Source organism: Bombina bombina, chromosome 5, assembly GCF_027579735.1.
Source record: "Bombina bombina isolate aBomBom1 chromosome 5, aBomBom1.pri, whole genome shotgun sequence".
In the NCBI taxonomy this organism is placed as follows: domain Eukaryota; kingdom Metazoa; phylum Chordata; class Amphibia; order Anura; family Bombinatoridae; genus Bombina; species Bombina bombina.
In genome coordinates this window covers 806625780-806639955 of record NC_069503.1, presented here as the reverse complement: position 1 = coordinate 806639955, position 14176 = coordinate 806625780, and the positions used below count along the sequence as shown (strand labels likewise).

The 14176-nt window shown below is 40.9% G+C and overlaps 1 protein-coding gene across 2 annotated transcripts in view; it reads left to right on the top strand.

Annotated features, from left to right (window-relative positions):
• The window catches only part of GNAL (G protein subunit alpha L), a 927952-nt gene that overhangs the window by 666355 nt on the left and 247421 nt on the right, over positions 1–14176 (top strand). For both annotated transcript variants that reach the window (XM_053714908.1, XM_053714909.1), the window contains exon 5: positions 656–753. In XM_053714908.1, coding sequence (XP_053570883.1) covers positions 656–753 — 98 coding nt within the window. The remainder of the gene's footprint in view (positions 1–655; positions 754–14176) is intronic.

Here is a 14176-nt window from a genome sequence, read left to right as displayed (position 1 = left end):
TACATTTCCTAGTGGGCTTCTAAAAATATGCTAAGCCTCATAAAAAAAGTTTTATGTATGTGTGCTTAATTTGCCTTATATTTAACCCTTGTCAGTACTGTCCACGGTGCACATGCTAAGGCAGTCAGTCGTTTGTTCGTACTGTACAGTAGTCATAAGTGAATCCACAATTCCATTTTGTGTTAATAAAGGGATATGAAATCCAATTTTTTTTCTTTTCAGATAAAACATTCAATTTTAAGCAACTTTCTAATTTACTGCTATTATCATTTTTTCTTTGTTCTCTTGGTATCTTTATTTGAAAAGCAGAAATAGCTTAGAAGCCGGACCATTTTTAGCTCAGCACCTGGGTAGCGCTTGCTGATTGGTAGCTAAATGTAGCCACCAATCAGCAAGCGCTACCCAGGTGCTGAACCAAAAATGATCCGGCTCCCAAGTTTTTATTGCTGCTTTTTCAAATAAAGATACCAAGAGAACAAAGAAAAATGAATAGGAGTAAATTAGAAAGTTGCTTAAAATTGAATGTTGTATCTTAATCATGAAAGAAAACATTTGTGTTTCTATCCTTAGCAAAACACTTATTTATGTGTAAAAAAATATATATATTTTTTCTTTGTTATTTAAGTGTTTTGATTTTTTTCTTGTCAATTTTCAGGAATTTTTTGAAAACGCACAAAAGCTATGGGACGACGATGGCGTGAAGGCGTGCTATGAGAGGTCAAACGAATATCAGCTTATTGATTGTGCACAATAGTAAGTGTTCCCATTGGCGGGATTATATGTTGCTTTAATTTTCCTTTCTATGGCTAATTAAAATATTTATAGTCTATGAAGAAAAAAAAGAAATATTATATAAAAATGTGCTTGTATGCAATATATATTTTAAACATTGCTATTTTAAATGTTAAATGTTTTACAGTGCTATTATCACCATTATAATAAAATAACAAAACAATTGTAAATAACAAAAAAGCACATTTTGTTTTCACCCATGTGTATTCCTGGAAGACCATTTAGATTTAGTTTTAGTACAAACTGAAATATCGGAGTGTGGAAAATATTCAGGCCTGTCACACAACTAGTTGTTTAAGAAATAAACCTTAAACAGCAGACATATTGTGTGCTTTAATGGTTAAGTTGGTTTGAATTCCCATTGAATAGACCCATTTAAAAACTTGACATGTGGTGAACTCCTCTGGGGCAGGTTGTGGGAAATTAAATCTTGTGGGAACATAAACTTAGGCTTCTTAGTTATCACTATTCATCATGTAAAAGTTCAGTTTATAACTCGAATTGGGCGAATAAAGCCAAATATTGTTTTTGGAATGTGAACAGAAGATTGAGTTGAGTTAGTACCTATGAAAACACAGGTGTAGATATCTTATTGTTCTGCCACTTTATTGTCCTTATCACTATATTCAGCTTTTTCCTGTCATGCTTTGCCTGCCCAATAGAACATTTAAAACAAATTGTCCATTTCAGTTTGGAATATAGAATATAGAAGAACCATAGACACTGATCTCTAGAATGATCAAAGAACAAATGCATCCTTCTGAAAAGGAGAAATAAAAAAATATAAATATATCACCATTTCTCACCTGTCTAAGATTGAGACTGAACATATTTGACTAAAAAGAGCAGCACCAAAGCAAGATCTCAAGTTGTAGTTGGTTCACAAGTCTACAATATGTTTGTGGTTTTTTTCTTAAAGGGACACAAGTCAAAACTAAACTTTCATGAGTCAGAGCATTCAATTTTCAACAACTTTTCAATTTACTTCCATTAACAAAATGGGCACAGTCTTGTTATATTTAAACTTTTTGAGTCACCAGCTCCTACTGAGCATGTGCAAGAATTAACAGCATATACATATATACATTTCTGATTGGCTGATGGCTGTCACATGATGCAGTGGGAGTGGAAATAGACATAACTAGTCATTTGAAGTTCAAACTAAGTGCTATTGTGTTGTCTTTGTTATCATGCATTTGTTTGCTGGTCCTTTAACCAAATGCCTCTTCCTGTTATCAAACAGACAGACTACTATAAAGCAGCTTTGTACCAGGGAACAGCATATGATAGCATAGCTGTTTCCTAATCTTAGAAACTTGCTAATAAGAAAAGAAAACATTTTTGCCTGATGAATAAGTTTACAAACATTTCATCCTTGTCACTAAATTAGTCACCACTCTACATAGTGGTAGAATTGGTGTTATAGCTTTTTAAATGGAGTGCACACAGAGGGCATCACTGCAGCGCAATGCAAGTCGAAAGTTATTTTTTAGCTCTCAAGCAATAGTCAAGGGCAGTGGTTCTCAAGCCAAGTGACCTCAAGGCCCAGTAAATTTTAGCATATATATATAGTAAGCTAAAATTAGCATTAAATCAATTAACGTTTGCAACTAATCTGTGCTTTGGATTGCTAAAGTAACATTTATAAATAACAGGATATTATAATATTGTAAAGTATTACACTGCCCCCACCCTGTTACTTCAAAATGTCACCTGGCTGGCAAACTGTTCTGTGGAGAACACTGATGAATAGAGGGTAAAAGGTGAGTCTCTGCACCAGTACCCCTGCATTGTTCAACCCCTTTACTAGCGAGACTTTCAGAGAAAAACTTGCCAAAAATACCTGATAATTTTTAACATTTTATATTTCACTCCATTTAAACAGAAATAGAGCCTTGTTTTTTTTATTTACCTGTCAAAACTATATATCTCACAAAAGTGAGTACACCCCTCACATTTTTGTAAATATTTTATTATCTTTTCATGTGACAACACTGAAGAAATGACACTTTGCTACAATGTAAAGTAGTGAGTGTACAGCCTGTATAACAGTGTAAATTTGCTGTCCTCTCAAAATAACTCAACACACAGCCATTAATGTCTAAACCGTTGGCAACAAAAGTGAGTACACCCCTAAGTGGAAATGTCTAAATTGGGCCCAATTAGCCATTTTCCCTCTCTGGTGTTATGTGACTCATTAGTGTTACAAGGTCTCAGGTGTGAATGGGGAGCAGGTGTGTTAAATTTGGTGTTATCACTCTCACACTCTCTCATACTGGTCACTGGAAGTTCAACATGGCACCTCATGGCAAAGAACTCTGAGGATCTGAAAAAAATAATTATTGCTCTACATAAAGATGGCCTAGGCTATAAGAAGATTGCCAAGACCCTGAAACTGAGTTGCAACACAGTGGGCAAGACCATAGAGCAGTTTCACAGGACAGGTTCCACTCAGAACAGGCCTCGTCATGGTCGACCAAAGAAGTTGAGTTCACATGCTCAGTGTCATATTCAGAGGTTGTCTTTGAGAAATAGACATATGAGTGCTGCCAGCATTGCTGCAGAGGTTGAAGGGGGTCGGGGGTCAGCCTGTCAGTGCTCAGACCATATGCCGCACACTGCATTAAATTGGTCTGCATGGCTGTCGTCCCAGAAGGAAGCCTCTTCTAAAGATGATGCACAAGAAAGCCTGCAAACAGTTTGCCGAAGACAAGCAGACAAGAAGACTAAGGACATAGATTACTGGAACCATGTCCTGTGGTCCGATGAGACCAAGATAAACTTTTTTGGTTCAGAAAGTGTCTAGCGTGTGCGGCGGCAACCAGGTGAGGAGTACAAAGATAAGTGTGTCTTGCCTACAGTAAAGCATGGTGGTGGGAGTGTCATGGTCTGGGCCTGCATAAGTGCTGCCGGCACTTGGGAGCTACAGTTCATTGAAAGAACCATGAATGATAACATGTACTGTGACATACTGAAGCAGAGCATGATCCCCTCCCTTCAAAGACTGGGCCGCAGGGCAGTATTCCAACATAACGACCCCAAACACAACTCCAAGACGACCACTGCCTTGCTAAAGAAGCTGAGGGTAAAGGTGATGGACTAGCCAAGCATGTCTCCAGACCTAAACCCTATTGAGCATCTGTGGGGCATCCTCAAACGGAAGGTGGGGGAGCGCAAGGTCTCTAACATCCACCAGCTCCGTGATGTCATCATGGAGGAGTGGAAGAGGACTCCAGTAGCAACCTGTGAGACTCTGGTGAACTCCATGCCCAAGAGGGTTAAGGCAGTGTTGGAAAATAATGGTGGCCACACAAAATATTGACACTTTGGGACATTTCCACTTAAGGGTGTACTTACTTTTGTTGCCAACGATTTATTAGACATTAATGGCTGTGTGTTGAGTTTTTTTGAGGAGACAGCAAAATTACACTGTTATACGGGCTGTACACTCACTACTTTACATTGTAGCAAAATGTAATTTCTTCAGTGTTGTCACATGAAAAGATATTATAAAATATTTACAAAAATGTGAGGGTATATATATATATATATATATATATATATATATATATATATATATATATATATATATATATATATATATATATATATATATATATATATATATATATATATATATACATACACAGTTGTATGCAAAAGTTTAGGCACCCCTGACAATTTCCATGATTTTCATTTATAAATAATTGGGTGTTTGGATCAGCAATTTCCTTTCGATCTATCAAATAACTGAAGGACACAGTAACATTTCAGTAGCGAAATTAGGTTTATTGGATTAACAGAAAATGTGCAATATGCATCAAAACGAAATTATTTATAAATGAAAATCATGGAAATAATCAGGGGTGTCCGGTCCACGGCGTCATCCTTACTTGTGGGATATTCTCCTCCCCAACAGGAAATGGCAAAGAGTCCCAGCAAAGCTGGTCACATGATCCCTCCTAGGCTCCGCCCACCCCAGTCATTCTCTTTGCCGTTGCACAGGCAACATCTCCACAGAGATGGTTAAGAGTTTTTTTGGTGTTTAAATGTAGTTTCTCCAACATAGGTGTGTCCGGTCCACGGCGTCATCCTTACTTGTGGGATATTCTCTTCCCCAACAGGAAATGGCAAAGAGCCCAGCAAAGCTGGTCACATGATCCCTCCTAGGCTCCGCCTTCCCCAGTCATTCTCTTTGCCGTTGTACAGGCAACATCTCCACGGAGATGGCTTAGAGTTTTTTGGTGTTTAAATGTAGTTTTTATTCTTCAATCAAGAGTTTGTTATTTTAAAATAGTGCTGGTATGTACTATTTACTCTGAAACAGAAAAGAGATAAAGATTTCTGTTTGTAAGAGGAAAATGATTTTAGCAACCGTTACTAAAATCGATGGCTGTTTCCACACAGGACTGTTGAGAGGAATTAACTTCAGTTGGGGGAAACAGTGAGCAGACTTTTGCTGCTTGAGGTATGACACATTTCTAACAAGACTTGGTAATGCTGGAAGCTGTCATTTTCCCTATGGGATCCGGTAAGCCATTTTTATTAAATAAGAATAAAGGGCTTCACAAGGGCTTTAAAGACTGGTAGACATTTTTCTGGGCTAAAACGATTGATTTATAAGCATTTTTAATACTTCATAGTTTTGAGGAGTTATTTTATTCTTGGGAATTATGTAAAATAACCGGCAGGCACTGTATTGGACACCTTTTTCACTGGGGGCCTTCTCTAATCATAGGCAGAGCCTCATTTCTCTTGTTAAGTGTATCCAGTCCACGGATCATCCATTACTTATGGGATATTAACTCCTCCCCAACAGGAAGTGCAAGAGGATTCACCCAGCAGAGCTGCTATATAGCTCCTCCCCTAACTGCCATTACCAGTCATTCTCTTGCACCCAACGAATAGATAGGATGTGTGAGAGGACTGTGGTGATTATACTTAGTTTCATACCTTCAATCAAAAGTTTGTTATTTTATAATAGCACCGGAGTGTGTTATTCCTTCTCTGGTAGAATTTGAAGAAGAATCTACCTGAGTTTTTCTATGATTTTAGCCGGAGTAGTTAAGATCATATTGCTGTTTCTCGGCCATCTGAGGAGAGGTAAACTTCAGATCAGGGGACAGCGGGCAGATTAATCTGCAAAGAGGTATGTAGCAGCTTATTATTTTCTGACAATGGAATTGATGAGAAAATTCTGCCATACCGATATAATGTAAACTCAGCCTTAAATGCAGTAGCAGCAACTGGTATCAGGCTGTCATGTATGTATATTTTACACTTCAGTATTCTGGGGAATGGCACTTCACTGGAATTATACTGTATGCATAAAACTTTAGCCTAATTTGCAGGGACTAGCAACAGGCTTTTTAATAACACTCAATTTATTAATGTTAAACGTTTTTTGCTGGCATGTAAAATCATTTAATTTTCTGAGGTACTGGGTGAAAAAATGTTTTGGGCACTATTTTTTTCCACTTGGCAGTCGTTTTATTTAATTTATGACAGTTTACTGATCTCTCTCACTGTTAGCTATCAGGGTTAGTTATCCTTTGCTAATGGGAGCAATCCTTTGCTAAAATTGTGTTTTCTTCTGTTATGTGTGATCAGTCCACGGGTCATCATTACTTCTGGGATATTATCTGCTCCCCTACAGGAAGTGCAAGAGGATTCACCCAGCAGAGTTGCTATATAGCTCCTCCCCTCTACGTCACCTCCAGTCATTCTCTTGCACCCAAAGACTAGATAGGAGGTGTGAGAGGACTATGGTGATTATACTTAGTTTTTAGAACTTCAATCAAAAGTTTGTTATTTTACAATAGCACCGGAGCGTGTTATTACCTCTCTGGCAGAGTTTGAAGAAGAATCTACCAGAGTTTTTCTTATGATTTTAACCGGAGTAGTTAAGATCATATTGCTGTTTCTCGGCCATCTGAGGGAGGTAAAAGCTTCAGATCAGGGGACAGCGGGCAGTTGAATCTGCATTGAGGTATGTCGCAGTTGTTATTTTCTGAATGGAATTGATGAAAAAATCCTGCCGTACCGTTATAATGAACATGTATGTATACTCTACACTTTAGTATTCTGGGGATGGTATTTCACCGGAATTAATCTGTAAAAGTACATTAAACCTTTTATTAGGTATTTTGCATGTTAAACGTTTTTGCTGGAATGTAGAATCGTTTGCATTAATGAGGTACTGAGTGAATAAGTATTTGGGCATTATTTTCCACTTGGCTGTTTGCTTGTGTTAATTATGACAGTTTCGTTTCTCTCTCACTGCTGTGTGTGAGAGGGAGGGGCCGTTTTTGGCGCTCTTTGCTACGCATCAAATATTTCCAGTCAGTTTTTCTGCATGATCCGGTTCATCTCTAACAGAACTCAGGGGTCTTCAAACTTCTTTGAAGGGAGGTAGATTCTCTCAGCAGAGCTGTGAGACTTATATAGTGACTGTGATTTAAAACGTTGTTTAAAATTTAATTAGTGTTATTTTACTAATGGGAACAAACCTTTGCTAAAAAGTTGTGTTGTTTGTTAAGAGTGATGCTATAACTGTTTTTTCAGTTCATTATTTCAACTGTCATTTAATCGTTTAGTGCTTCTTGAGGCACAGTACGTTTTTATTAAATAAAATTGTAACCGAGTTGCATGTTTATTGCTAGTGTGTTAAACATGTCTGATTCAGAGGAAGATACCTGTGTCATTTGTTCCAATGCCAAGGTGGAGCCCAATAGAAATTTATGTACTAACTGTATTGATGCTACCTTAAATAAAAGCCAATCTGTACAAATTGAACAAATTTCACCAAACAGCGAGGGGAGAGTTATGCCGACTAACTCGCCTCACGTGTCAGTACCTGCATCTCCCGCCCGGGAGGTGCGTGATATTATGGCGCCTAGTACATCTGGGCAGCCATTACAGATAACATTACAAGATATGGCTACTGTTATGACTGAAGTTTTGGCTAAATTACCAGAACTAAGAGGCAAGCGTGATCACTCTGGGGTGAGAACAGAGTGCGCTGATAATTCTAGGGCCATGTCTGATACTGCGTCACAGCTTGCAGAACATGAGGACGGAGAGCTTCATTCTGTAGGTGACGGTTCTGATCCAAACAGATTGGATTCAGATATTTCAAATTTTAAATTTAAATTGGAAAACCTCCGTGTATTACTAGGGGAGGTCTTAGCAGCTCTCAACGATTGTAACGCTGTTGCAATACCAGAGAAAATGTGTAGGTTGGATAAATACTTTGCGGTACCGGCGAGTACTGACGTTTTTCCTATACCTAAGAGATTAACTGAAATTGTTACTAAGGAGTGGGATAGACCCGGTGTGCCGTTCTCACCCCCTCCAATATTTAGAAAGATGTTTCCAATAGACGCCACCACACGGGACTTATGGCAAACGGTCCCTAAGGTGGAGGGAGCAGTTTCTACTTTAGCCAAGCGTACCACTATCCCGGTGGAGGATAGCTGTGCTTTTTCAGATCCTATGGATAAAAAATTAGAGGGTTACCTTAAGAAAATGTTTATTCAACAAGGTTTTATATTACAACCCCTTGCATGCATCGCGCCGATCACGGCTGCGGCAGCATTTTGGATTGAGTCTCTGGAAGAGAACCTTAGTTCAGCTACGCTGGACGACATTACGGACAGGCTTAGAGTCCTTAAACTAGCTAATTCATTCATTTCGGAGGCCGTAGTACATTTAACCAAACTTACGGCTAAGAATTCAGGATTCGCCATTCAGGCACGCAGAGCGCTGTGGCTAAAATCCTGGTCGGCTGATGTAACTTCTAAGTCCAAATTACTTAGTATACCTTTCAAGGGGCAAACTTTATTTGGGCCCGGTTTGAAAGAAATTATTGCTGACATTACAGGAGGTAAGGGCCACTCTCTACCTCAAGACAAAGCCAAAGCTAAGGCTAGACAGTCTAATTTTCGTCCCTTTCGGAATTTCAAAGCAGGAGCAGCGCCAACTTCCACTGCACCAAAACAGGGAGGAGCTGTTGCTCGTTACAGACAAGGCTGGAAGCCTAATCAGTCCTGGAACAAGGGCAAGCAGGCCAGTAAACCTGCTGCTGTCCCAAAGACAGCATGAACCGAGGGCCCCCGATCCGGGACCGGATCTAGTGGGGGGCAGACTCTCTCTCTTCGCCCAGGCTTGGGCAAGAGATGTCCAGGATCCCTGGGCGCTAGAGATCATATCTCAGGGATACCTTCTAGACTTCAAATCCTCTCCCCCAAGAGGGAGATTTCATCTGTCAAGGTTGTCAACAAATCAAATAAAGCAAGACGCGTTTCTACGCTGTGTACAAGATCTATTATTAATGGGAGTGATCCATCCAGTTCCGCGGTCGGAACAAGGACAAGGGTTTTACTCAAACCTGTTTGTGGTTCCCAAAAAAGAGGGAACTTTCAGGCCAATCTTGGATTTAAAGATCCTAAACAAATTCCTAAGAGTTCCATCGTTCAAAATGGAAACTATTCGGACAATCTTACCCATGATCCAAGAGGGTCAGTACATGACCACAGTGGATTTAAAGGATGCTTACCTTCACATACCGATTCACAAAGATCATTACCGGTATCTAAGGTTTGCCTTCTTAAACAGGCATTACCAGTTTGTAGCCCTTCCATTCGGATTGGCTACGGCTCCAAGAATCTTTACAAAGGTTCTGGGTGCCCTTCTGGCGGTACTAAGACCGCGAGGAATTTCGGTAGCTCCGTACCTAGACGACATTCTGATACAAGCTTCAAGCTTTCAAACTGCCAAATCTCATACAGAGTTAGTTCTGGCATTTCTAAGGTCGCACGGATGGAAAGTGAACGAAAAGAAGAGTTCTCTCTTTCCTCTCACAAGAGTTCCATTCTTGGGGACTCTTATAGATTCTGTAGAAATGAAGATTTATCTGACAGAAGACAGATTAACAAAGCTTCTAAATGCATGCCGTGTCCTTCATTCCTTTCAACTCCCGTCAGTAGCTCAATGCATGGAGGTGATCGGCTTAATGGTAGCAGCAATGGACATAGTTCCCTTTGCACGCCTACATCTCAGACCGCTGCAATTGTGCATGCTGAGTCAGTGGAATGGGGATTACTCAGATTTGTCCCCCACTCTGAATCTGGATCAAGAGACCAGAAACTCTCTTCTATGGTGGCTTTCTCGACCACATCTGTCCAGGGGGATGCCGTTCAGCAGGCCGGACTGGACAATTGTAACAACAGACGCCAGCCTTCTAGGTTGGGGCGCTGTCTGGAATTCTCTGAAGGCTCAGGGACAATGGAGTCAGGAGGAAAGTCTCCTGCCAATAAACATTCTGGAATTGAGAGCAGTTCTCAATGCCCTTCTAGCTTGGCCCCAGTTAAAGACTCGGGGGTTCATCAGGTTTCAGTCGGACAACATCACGACTGTAGCTTACATCAACCATCAAGGAGGGACAAGAAGCTCCCTAGCAATGATAGAAGTATCAAAGATAATTCGCTGGGCAGAGTCTCACTCTTGCCATCTGTCAGCAATCCACATCCCGGGAGTGGAGAACTGGGAGGCGGATTTCTTGAGTCGCCAGACTCTTCATCCGGGGGAGTGGGAACTTCATCCGGAGGTCTTTGCCCAAATACTTCAACGTTGGGGCAAACCAGAGATAGATCTCATGGCGTCTCGCCAGAACGCCAAACTTCCTCGCTACGGATCCAGATCCAGGGATCCGGGAGCGGTTCTGATAGATGCTTTGACAGCACCTTGGAACTTCAGGATGGCTTATGTGTTTCCACCCTTCCCGCTGCTTCCTCGATTGATTGCCAAAATCAAACAGGAGAAAGCATCAGTGATTCTAATAGCGCCTGCATGGCCGCGCAGGACTTGGTATGCAGATCTAGTGGACATGTCATCCTGTCCGCCTTGGTCTCTACCTCTAAGACAGGACCTTCTGATTCAGGGTCCATTCAAACATCAAAGTCTAACTTCTCTGAAGCTGACTGCTTGGAAATTGAACGCTTGATTTTATCAAAACGTGGTTTTTCTGAGTCGGTTATTGATACCCTGATACAGGCTAGGAAGCCTGTTACCAGAAAGATTTACCATAAAATATGGCGTAAATACCTATACTGGTGTGAATCCAAAGATTACTCCTGGAGTAAGGTTAGGATTCCTAGGATATTGTCTTTTCTACAAGAAGGTTTAGAAAAGGGTTTATCGGCTAGCTCATTAAAGGGACAGATTTCAGCTCTGTCCATCTTGTTTCACAGGCGTCTGTCAGAAAATTCAGACATCCAAGCCTTTTGTCAGGCTTTAACTAGGATCAAGCCTGTGTTTAAAACTGTTGCTCCGCCATGGAGTTTAAACTTAGTTCTTAACGTTTTACAGGGTGTTCCGTTTGAACCTCTTCATTCCATTGATATAAAATTGTTATCTTGGAAAGTTCTATTTTTAATGGCTATTTCCTCGGCTCGAAGAGTCTCTGAGTTATCAGCCCTACATTGTGATTCTCCTTATCTGATCTTTCACTCAGACAAGGTAGTTCTGCGTACTAAACCTGGTTTCTTACCTAAGGTTGTCTCTAACAGGAATATCAATCAAGAGATTGTTGTTCCATCCTTGTGTCCAAATCCTTCTTCAAAGAAGGAACGTCTTCTACACAATCTGGATGTAGTTCGTGCCCTCAAGTTCTACTTGCAGGCAACTAAAGATTTTCGCCAAACTTCTTCCCTGTTTGTCGTTTATTCTGGACAGAGGAGAGGTCAAAAAGCTTCTGCTACCTCTCTCTCTTTTTGGCTTCGTAGCTTAATACGTTTAGCCTATGAGACTGCTGGACAGCAGCCTCCTGAAAGAATTACAGCTCATTCCACTAGAGCTGTGGCTTCCACTTGGGCCTTTAAGAATGAGGCCTCTGTTGAACAGATTTGCAAGGCTGCAACTTGGTCTTCGCTTCATACTTTTTCCAAATTTTACAAATTTGACACTTTTGCTTCTTCGGAGGCTATTTTTGGGAGAAAGGTTCTTCAGGCAGTGGTTCCTTCTGTATAATGAGCCTGCCTATCCCTCCCGTCATCCGTGTACTTTTGCTTTGGTATTGGTATCCCAGAAGTAATGATGACCCGTGGACTGATCACACATAACAGAAGAAAACATAATTTATGCTTACCTGATAAATTCCTTTCTTCTGTTGTGTGATCAGTCCACGGCCCGCCCTGTTTTTAAGGCAGGTGCATATTTTTTAAATTATAATTCAGTCACCACTACACCCTTGGTTTCTCCTTTCTCGTTGGTCTTTGGTCGAATGACTGGAGGTGACGTAGAGGGGAGGAGCTATATAGCAACTCTGCTGGGTGAATCCTCTTGCACTTCCTGTAGGGGAGCAGATAATATCCCAGAAGTAATGATGACCCGTGGACTGATCACACAACAGAAGAAAGGAATTTATCAGGTAAGCATAAATTATGTTTTTTACAAAGATTTGATGCTATAACTTTTCAGTTTATTAATTTTCAACTGTCATAACTTTTTCTGTGCTTCTTATAGGCACAGTACATTTTCATATTATAGTAAATTACTTGAAAAGTATTTCCAAGTTGCTAGTTTATTTGCTAGTGTGTTAAACATGTCTGATTCAGAGGAAGATATCTGTGCTATATGTGCTAAAGCCAAAGTGGAGCCCAATAGAAATTTATGTACTAATTGTATTGATGCTACTTTAAATAAAAGTCAATCTGTACAAATTGAACATATTTCACCAAACAACGAGGGGAGAGTTATGCCGACTAACTCGCCTCACGTGTCAGTACCTGCATCTCCCGCTCGGGAGGTGCGTGATATTGTAGCGCCGAGTACATCTGGGCGGCCATTACAAATCACATTACAGGATATGGCTACTGTTATGACTGAAGTTTTGGCTAAATTACCAGAACTAAGAGGTAAGCGTGATCACTCTGGGGTGAGAACAGAGTGCGCTGATAATATTAGGGCCATGTCAGACACTGCGTCACAATTTGCAGAACATGAGGACGGAGAGCTTCATTCTGCGGGTGACGGTTCTGATCCAAACAAACTGGATTCAGATATTTCAAATTTTAAATTTAAGCTGGAAAACCTCCGTGTATTACTAGGGGAGGTGTTAGCGGCTCTGAATGATTGTAACACAGTTGCAATACAAGAGAAAATGTGTAGGTTGGATAAATATTTTGCGGTACCGGCGAGTACTGACGTTTTTCCTATACCTAAGAGACTTACTGAAATTGTTACTAAGGAGTGGGATAGACCCGGTGTGCCGTTCTCACCCCCTCCGATATTTAGAAAGATGTTTCCAATAGACGCCACCACACGGGACTTATGGCAAACGGTCCCTAAGGTGGAGGGAGCAGTTTCTACTTTAGCTAAGCGTACCACTATCCCGGTGGAGGATAGCTGTGCCTTTTCAGATCCAATGGATAAAAAGTTAGAGGGTTACCTTAAGAAAATGTTTGTTCAACAAGGTTTTATATTGCAACCTCTTACATGCATTGCGCCTGTCACGGCTGCAGCAGCATTTTGGTTTGAGTCTCTGGAAGAGACACTTGAATCAGCTCCATTAGATGAGATTACACACAAGCTTAAAGCCCTTAAGTTAGCTAACTCATTTATTTCAGATGCCGTAGTACATTTAACTAAACTTACGGCTAAGAATTCCGGATTCGCCATTCAGGCACGCAGAGCACTGTGGCTAAAATCCTGGTCAGCTGACGTTACTTCTAAATCTAAATTGCTTAATATACCTTTCAAAGGGCAGACCTTATTCGGGTCCGGGTTGAAAGAAATTATCGCTGACATTACAGGAGGTAAAGGCCATGCCCTGCCTCAAGACAGAGCCAAACCTAAGGCTAGACAGTCTAATTTTCGTTCCTTTCGTAATTTCAAAGCAGGAGCAGCATCAACTTCCTCTGCACCAAAACAGGAAGGAGCTGTTGCTCGCTACAGACAAGGCTGGAGACCTAACCAGTCCTGGAACAAGGGCAAGCAGGCCAGGAAACCTGCTGCTGCCCCTAAGACAGCATGAATCGAGGGCCCCCGATCCGGGAACGGATCTAGTGGGGGGCAGACTTTCTCTCTTCGCCCAGGCTTGGGCAAGAGATGTCCAGGATCCCTGGGCGTTAGAGATCATATCTCAGGGATACCTTCTAGACTTCAAATTCTCTCCCCCAAGAGGGAGATTTCATCTGTCAAGGTTGTCAACAAACCAAATAAAGAAAGAGGCGTTTCTACACTGCGTACAAGATCTTTTATTAATGGGAGTGATCCATCCGGTTCCGCGGTCGGAACAAGGACAAGGGTTTTACTCAAATCTGTTTGTGGTTCCCAAAAAAGAGGGAACTTTCAGGCCAATCTTGGATTTAAAGATCCTAAACAA